Source organism: Crocuta crocuta, unplaced genomic scaffold, assembly GCF_008692635.1.
Source record: "Crocuta crocuta isolate KB4526 unplaced genomic scaffold, BGI_CrCroc_1.0 scaffold36, whole genome shotgun sequence".
Classification (NCBI taxonomy): Eukaryota; Metazoa; Chordata; class Mammalia; order Carnivora; family Hyaenidae; genus Crocuta; species Crocuta crocuta.
In genome coordinates this window covers 9,660,471-9,668,884 of record NW_027532203.1, presented here as the reverse complement: position 1 = coordinate 9,668,884, position 8,414 = coordinate 9,660,471, and the positions used below count along the sequence as shown (strand labels likewise).

At 35.8% G+C, this 8,414-nt stretch overlaps 1 protein-coding gene across 1 annotated transcript in view; it reads right to left on the bottom strand.

Annotated features, from left to right (window-relative positions):
- Positions 1-414: 414 nt before the first annotated feature.
- TXNL1 (thioredoxin like 1) overlaps positions 415-8,414 on the bottom strand; it is a 32,950-nt gene continuing 24,950 nt past the window's right edge. Inside the window, exons 7-8 of the mRNA XM_077777596.1 lie at positions 6,870-6,974; positions 415-649 (exon numbers count right to left, since the gene is read on the bottom strand). Of these exons, the coding sequence (XP_077633722.1) occupies positions 620-649; positions 6,870-6,974 (135 nt within the window). The 3' untranslated portion in view covers positions 415-619. The remainder of the gene's footprint in view (positions 650-6,869; positions 6,975-8,414) is intronic.

Sequence of the window (8,414 nt, the reverse complement as noted above, 5' to 3'; positions counted from 1 at the left end):
TCTAGTAAAGAAAATGGCGGACCCAAACTTTTAAAGGTCACCCAGAAGGGATTAAGATTTGGTCCCATTAACAGTTTAAAGTGAGAACTGTTAAATCTCGTTAAATTTGTTTCTAGTAGGTTATAACTTGAGCAATTTCTATAGCTCAGATACCCAATGTTTAATAAACATAGGAGCTAGTACTCATTCTAACATACTTAGCTGTTCCAAGTTCATTTATCAAAATCGCTTGCTGTGTGTGTATACGTGAGTGCACACGCACTCCCCAATTCCCTAAAGCACTCTTGCTCCCCTACAGAAAGAAACTGGTTTTCAATCAATACACTAGCAGACACGTAAGTCCCTTCTAAAATAAGAAGTGTGACAATTTTCAAACAAATGAAGAGAGAAAATACTTCTTTAAAATGACAAAAATTAAGCTTGGCAAAAGTAGTGACTTTTATTTACAATTGCATGTATCAAGATTACAATAAAAACACTAGTGATACCATCCAAACAAAAGCAATGATTTATTGGTAATGGCAATGAATGGAATATTGACAGTCTCTGATGAGAATCAAGCAATTATCCAGGAGCTGTAGATCTGATTGCAATATGGTCTTCCAGTGTCTTTTGTACCTTAGTGGCTTTCTCCTTTTTTGCCAACTACCTAGAAAAACAAAAATAACTTTACATGTACATCTTATTGATTTAGGAATAGGTGTTATTTTCAAAATATTCCTAACAGGTAATCATCTTTAAAACCTGGCGTGAATTTTTGTCCCTGCATTTTACTTTGGCATGCAGTGTATTTTCATTGTTGAAGCACACTGTGACCTTCCCTTTCCTCCCAGCCTCAAGGAATTAAAAATAAAACACATGCAGGCTATTTTTGGTTTCCCACACTGTTTAAAGGAAAAGTAATGCAATTTTTCAAAACAAGGTTGACAGTTTAGAGAAGTTAATAAAAGGATGATGCTTTATGAGTGAAATATATTTGGCAAACTATTTTTAGGCAATTAGAAATCAAATGTCGATCACAAAATACTCTAGAATTAGAGAGCATACTAAACTTATGCCTAAATGCCCAAGATGACAGGTTTCTAGACTTTCTCTCAATATGTAGATATGCAATAAAAACACATTAAAAATGACTAGTTTTGCCTAGTTTCTATTTTTAAAAAAACCCTGGTTGCTACAAATGTACTATAAAAAATGTAAAGAATAAATCTTGTTTTTGTCAATGATCAGAAAAATTTTTCTATTGGAGGGCTTTAAAAATGTCCTATTTGCCACAAATGCAGAAGCATGAAAATGCAGGAATGAACTAGGTGTCTACCACCAGTGCCAGCAAACAAATCCTCTGTGGGAAAGTTCTACAACTAAGTTCTAAGCAAATAATTTACTTAAAACCTGAAATAGTTAAAACCTGAAATTTATCATTAGATAATATATTCTCATAGCAGAAACACCTCTAAAGAAATCTAATTGCAAGCTACTGAATATATATTTGTATATAAGATTTCTATGTACATTTGTAAGTGTCATTTTCCTATTTTAAATTGGTTCTGTTCCAAACGGTAGTTTGAATCAAACAAAACTCATAAAGGTCTTCTGTACATGCCTGGTCTAAAACAGAATGTGGCTGGGTCAATGTCATTCATGAGAGAAGATTATAAAAACCCACTTCATTCTCAATCATATGATGTTAAACATGCAGTTTTTCTGACCTTGAGGAAAACCACTTTCATTACTTTAAAAGATCTCCTCTCTGATCTACGAAAACCACGTGTTAGAAAGCCCAAAAAGCCAGAAAAATGCTAGAGTCTCGTAAAAGTAGTGGATACGAGTAAAAAAAAAATTCAGGATTTAAGAGCCAAGGGGAGCCTTCTTAAGAAAGAAGGGGAGGTGGCACTATCTGTATCACAAATGAATTTAAGCAGATAAACACTGAAAGCATTATTGATCATCATTATCACTGGGGAACACGCAAAACACAGAGCTATTAGATTAAGCAAAGAAAACAACTAATATTAAAAATTAAAATTTTAGCAGATGTGATACAGTAGAAGACACAAATCTGCATACTGTTTCACAGGTTGATAACTCTCAACTTGCCAATGTGTATTCTCTGTAAAAAAGAAGAAATTCAGCATTCCAATATGGATTTTCTCACCCCAAACATAAAGAAGCTCTTTTATTCATTTTTAAGTGTTTATATTACACCTCAAACAATAGTCTAGGTACATCAAAATTAGATGTCAAAAGTATTTATTCAAGTAAAGAGTCCATTGATCTTCTATGTGAATAGTTTAACCCAGCCTAACATTCAGTCCGTCTTTCAACACCTTGAGCTCACTTGTGTAGGAAAAGCAGAGGACGTGCCCATAATTAATCAGCAAAAAGCCTTTGGGGCCACAGTTCCATTGGGTAAAGAAAAGCAATATATTATAATAAGCAATATATTATGCTAGTACTAGTATAAAAGAAGCATATGAAACTATTCTTATTTGATTTCCAAAATGATTCTATATTCTCAAAAAATAAAATTTAAACTTCAAATTGGATTAAAGCATCCAACGACTAGTAAAGTCTGAAAGCATTTATAACACTTTATTGCAATATTACTTCTCAAAATGTAGTACAAAAATGAAATATGAGACAGGAGAAAGTAAAAAAAAAAAATAAAAGTCAGGGGGGCAACATGGTATGATAATGAAATTAAAGCACCTAGTTGCAAGCCCACAATAAAAACCAAAACAAAAGGCCAACAGAGCATGGCTAGGGTAAGACGTGAAGAAAGAGATGGCTGAGGAAATCTAGGTAAGAAGGCTGATCCAGATGATAGAAGCTGTAGAAATCTTGCACCAACAATGGCGAGAACATGGGAAGGGTGAGAGCAGACAGGTGCTACAGATGAGCAGAGAAGCAAGGGGGGAGGAGGGTGAGATAAGGTCAATCTTTATATTACTTCAGTTTTAAAAATCTTCTGTTTTTAGTTCATTTGAGTTGCATTAAAAAAGCTGAAAAATAAACAGACAGAAATGTTACAAAAATAGCTGATACGGTAAATGGCCAGTTTAGAAAAGTCTATTTGTATTACAGTGATAGAAAATCTGCTCTGCTTTTCACATGCACCTCATTCCGTAAGAAGCAGAAGCCCCTTTAGTTTTGCTCGTTTTTGTACACTTATATGTTATTACTTTGGTACTAAAATAAAGCAATCCACATATAGTGCATATTTTAGCAAGGAAAATCCTTCCAATTAAGATGGCAAGCTTTTCATGCTGCACACAAAAAATCCATTTACAACAACAAACAGCCCAAGTGTATATTATAATGTGTGTACAATGCCTATAATAGCCAAAAACATACAAGTAGGAGGTGTGTTCTAGTCTACCAAATCCTGCAAGTATACAACCTTTAAAGTTGAGGTAACATGCAAGGTGGTTTAAGATTTCCACCCAACATCCAAGATCCATCAGCATTACCTGAGCTTCTGTCATCTTAGGGATATAAGGAGAAGACCAATGACACTGAAAACTAAAATTATCTAGAAACAACTCACACAATATAAAAATGTAAGCTGAAAATGCAAAACAATTCTATTTTATCATTCTTTAAGCCATTTTATATAGCTCTTTTTACTACACAAAGTATCAAAATGTTCGTCTCTGTGCTGATAAAAATGCATGCCAAATCTATTTTGAAATTTTGAATTCTAATTACTATATGTAATCCCTTTGAAATTCAGACTAACTAAACAAAGTCCTGCACCTTCCCATGTTCATGCCCAAGTTCCTAATTTTCTAATCTACCTGGAGAGCCCACTGCTATCTTTTCCTGTATCCATTTCTACTCCCACAGTTTAGTTCAAGACCCTCTTCCTCCATAAAACATTCTCATTCCTCTCGTAGATATTCTTGGAAAGGAGGAAGTATCACTGGGCTAGGAAAGTATGAGAATATTCTGTAGAGGAAAAGACTTGACCTAAGCTTTGATTAATTCTGATTAACTTTCCAAATGTTTGTGCATTATCGTTTAAGAATATACTTGCTATACAAGGTGACTATGATTACACCTAGCACAGTATTACAGGGACAGCAAGTACTATACCATGTATCTATCATTTCCTTTTCTAGAAATGAAACTCACTTATCAGTTTTAATAAGCAACTCATCTAGACAAAATCTAAAATGGCCAAATAGTATTGCAATTTTCCTACACTGATGTTGTTGTCCTAGCGTAATGCAAAAAGCACTGAAATACTAGCTTACTTTTGAGAAACAATTCAATGAATGACACAAGTCTCATTCAGAAACTATTAAAAGGAAATGTAATATTAACATACATAAGAAAATCATTCAACCAATTAAAATTTATCAAACATTAAAAGCAAGGGACTAACCCCAAGAAAGGAGTCCACAGCAATATTAAATTATTTTTGAAGCAGTTCTCAGTGCAATCTAGGCTGATGGTCCCTGAGACCCTTTCAGGGAGTAAAGTCAAAACTATTTTCAAAATAATGCTAAATTATCATTTGCCTTTTTAACTCTCATTGTATTACAAGTACGGAGGTTTTCTAGAGGATACATGACCTATAATGGCAAATCTGACTACATGGACAAAGAGAGAATGAGAGAGGGGTCTATTAAGCCAGATGATAAAAAAATTTGCAAAGCATAAAACAATGCTCTTCTTGCTAAATTGGATTTTGGAAAGCATGTAACTTAAAAATATTATATGTGTTAACAATGAGTTTATTATTTATAAATAAATAATTTTTAAATTTCTCCATTTCAGTTTCTTAAAGGGTAAATATTAGCTAGATATAGCCTACGTTAACAAAAGCTCTTTCTGCTGCTTAATAATATTCTATAGTGTTAAACGGTCCTGAGGCCAAAAAGTTTGATAACTACTGCTCTACAGTAATGTTAAATAAAGTGATAAAGTATTTAGTTGAATGATCACATAGCGAAATTATACAACAAACACAAATACTCTCAAGCAAGAAAAATCTAGTGCCTTTGCTATATCCTAAGGACAGTCCCAAATGGGTAGTCTGGTAAGTCGAGAGTGAGAGAGAGTGAGAGAGTGAAAGAGTGAGAGAGTGAGAGAGTGAGAGAACGAGAGCGAGAGCGAGAGAGAGAGCGAGAGCGCGAGAGGAACCAGACTAGAAGACACAGGAGAGGGAGGATGTTAAAACCAAAGTGGAGACGAGTCTGAGACGGACAACTATAACGCACATTAGAAAAACTGACCGAATGGCAGGCTGGTTGGAAGAGGGTCAAGATGGAGCAGTGGTTACTTACAGAGAAAAATGGAAATCAAACAGCATGAGCTGAGGTGAAAAGCAGGGAACGTGAGCTGGATTAATGGTATGAGGAAATAGTATGGCTTAGAGTCAATCTCATGAAGGAATTAGGCTAAAAACAAACTATGCAAGGCAGTTAAAGCCAAATCCAATGGCACCCAATCCACATAGGCAGAGTAACAAAGCAGGCAGCCAATGTCTTTGGTGCTCACACATTTTCCCAGTACAGCATATCTCACATCACAAAAACGGAGATGTTTAATCTCTGCTTCTTCTGACCTGTCATTATACATACGTCAAACATTTGACATGACTGGTCTAAGTACATAATTGTCCTACAGCTCCCAAAAGTTAATTATGTTATGAGACAGGAAGATATAATAGTTGAAAAGTGACTGGTTAAAATATCTATGGTCAAGGTTGACTTTTGTAAAAACAGCATACAATTTTATAAGCTTATCCACAATCACACAGTTTTATGACTTTGTCTGTGACTGAATTAAACTTAGATCTGTAGATACCATCAAAGAGAGTAAAAGTTTTCGAGGTACTCCGTGGCTTCAATTCCCTAAATGGGGGTCTAAGCTGTTCAGCAGAGCGCTTCTTCCTCCAGGCACTGGCAGCCCTGGGGAAACTCCCGTCATATAATGACCTCCTGACAATCACTTCCCGTCCTACGTGGCTGCCCAGGAGCCATCAGAAACACAGTGACACCCCCACCGCCTGTGCTACTGCACATTTAATCTGTGTACAGCCACTGGATCCTGTTCTGATAAAGTTCTCAGTGGCACTTCCGTGGTCTGTGGCTGTAATACTTTAAGAGTCACCCGAAGAAACCAAGCAGCAGTAGTTCCATGAATGCACAAGATGCTCTCATCCCTAAGAGTCCTACATAGCTTACAAATTCTTTGCAAAGCTTAGGACTGTGTCCACAAAATAAAACAAAAATATACATACATACGTATGTAATCTGCCTGCTGATACTTATTTGCCTATGCAACGAGGTCTTTCAGCACACAGACACGGTTTAAAAGCATCTCCGTGTAGTAGAACTAAGGCCATTCTTTTTGATTAAAATTATTCAGTGATTTAAAAAGTTTTCGAGAGAAATAATATAATCAAAATCTTAATATCAGCAAAATTCTTAAAAATTCACTTATAACAATGATTTTAACTTACTCCTATTTTGACATTATTCCTAACTACTTTCTACCAACAAACATTTATTTAGTTGGTTTAATTTCCTTTTATTTATCTTTTACTTCATTACAGTTGGGGATTTTAATTTGAAGTATGGCTGACATACAATGTTATATTAGGTTCAACAGTTCTACATTACACTATGCTCAGCAAATATTTTCACCCTCTTATTTGGATACCATTTACTAATAGATGCTTATCAGTAGGACTTATTTTTATTAGAAATATCTTTTAGTTAGATATCAAAAATGTGATTAAGGGAACCTACTGTTCTAGTCTAACCCCAAATATCATGACATGGTATGATTTTGATCTCTGTATTATTTCTTTAAAATTGTATTTTTATTTCCCCTAAATACCAATTAAGTAAACTTACTCGTTTGAAGTCATTCATATTTGTTGCCTGGACTGGTGTACCAATAAAAGTAAAATATGAAATTCTTGTTGTTTCCTCTTCACCTTGATTGGACTGAACAAATATCTACCCCCAACGAAAAAAAAAAGAATTTTTATATTAATGATAATCCTTTTCACATATACATGCTTTACAACTTAACTGATTTTGTTAGATTATTAATAAACATACCTCCTACTCTTTGCAAGGACCAATCCAAACTACACTTAGACTAGCGCTCGTGCAGGATTATGACCTCGGCTGTTCGCCCTGCCAGCCCCACCTTCTCCAGGGCGTCATGGCAGGACGCCCACATACACAAGTTTCTGATAAGTTAGTGTGCCGGTGTGGAGGAGTCACACTTAAATTCTTTACAGAGAATGCTGAAAGAGTATGAAATTCAGTACAGCGGGCAGACTGCTGTTGAAATTTTATGAAAATTAGTTTCTGACTGGGGAAAATCTCTGCAGCTATTTTCTCTATGATACTCATCCATTCATTCTATTTCCTAAAAATATTAAAAGAAAAAAAACAGTATTGGAAATCTGCTTCTAAAATTACACTATACTATATAGCCTGCATATTTTATTAACCTTGACTGTATATTTTTTAAATTTATTTATTTTGAGAGCGAGCGCGCAAGGGAGGGGCAAAGAGAGAGGGAAATCCCAAACAGGATCCAGACAGAGGAAGAATCTCAAGCAGACTCCATGCTGTCAGCACAAAGGCCGACGCAGGGCCCGAACTCACGAACCATGAGATCATGACGTGAGCCAAAATCAAGAGTTGGCTGTTGTAACCAACTGAGCCACCAGGCGCCCCGACTCCTTATACTTTCTATTTAAAAACTCCCCTCAGCATGATAGTAGACAGCAGCTTTACTCACAGGTCCTTTTTCAGTATACTGGCTTCTCTTTATATGTGTNATTGTCTTACTTTTTAAAAATATAATTTATTGTCAAGTTATCTAACATACAGTATATACAGTGTGCTCTTGGTTTCAGGAGATTTCCATGATTCATTGCTTACATACAACACCCAGTGCTCATCCCAACAAGTGCCCTCAATGCCCATCACCCATTTTCCCCTTCCCCTCACTCCCATTTATCCTCAGTTTGTTCTCTGTACTTAACAGTCTCTTATGGTTTGCCTCCCTCTCTGTTTTAAACTATTTTCTCCCCTTCACTTCCCCCATGGTCTTCTGTTAAGTTTCTCAAATTCCACATATGAGTGAAAACATGATATCTTTCTCTAACTGACTTATTTCACTTAGCATAATACCCTTCAGTTCCATCCATGTTGTTGTAAATGGAAGATTTCATTCTCTCTCATTTCCAAGAAGTATTTAAAAAAAACAAAACACATTACATGCTGTCTACTTAAGAATATCGCCTCTCTAGGCGCGCCTAGGTGGCTCAGTTGGTTGGTTAAGTGTCCGACTCTTGATTTCGGCTCTGGTCATGACCTCATGGGTCAGGAGATGGAGACCTGTGTTGGGCTCTGCGCTGACAACACAGAGCCTGCTTG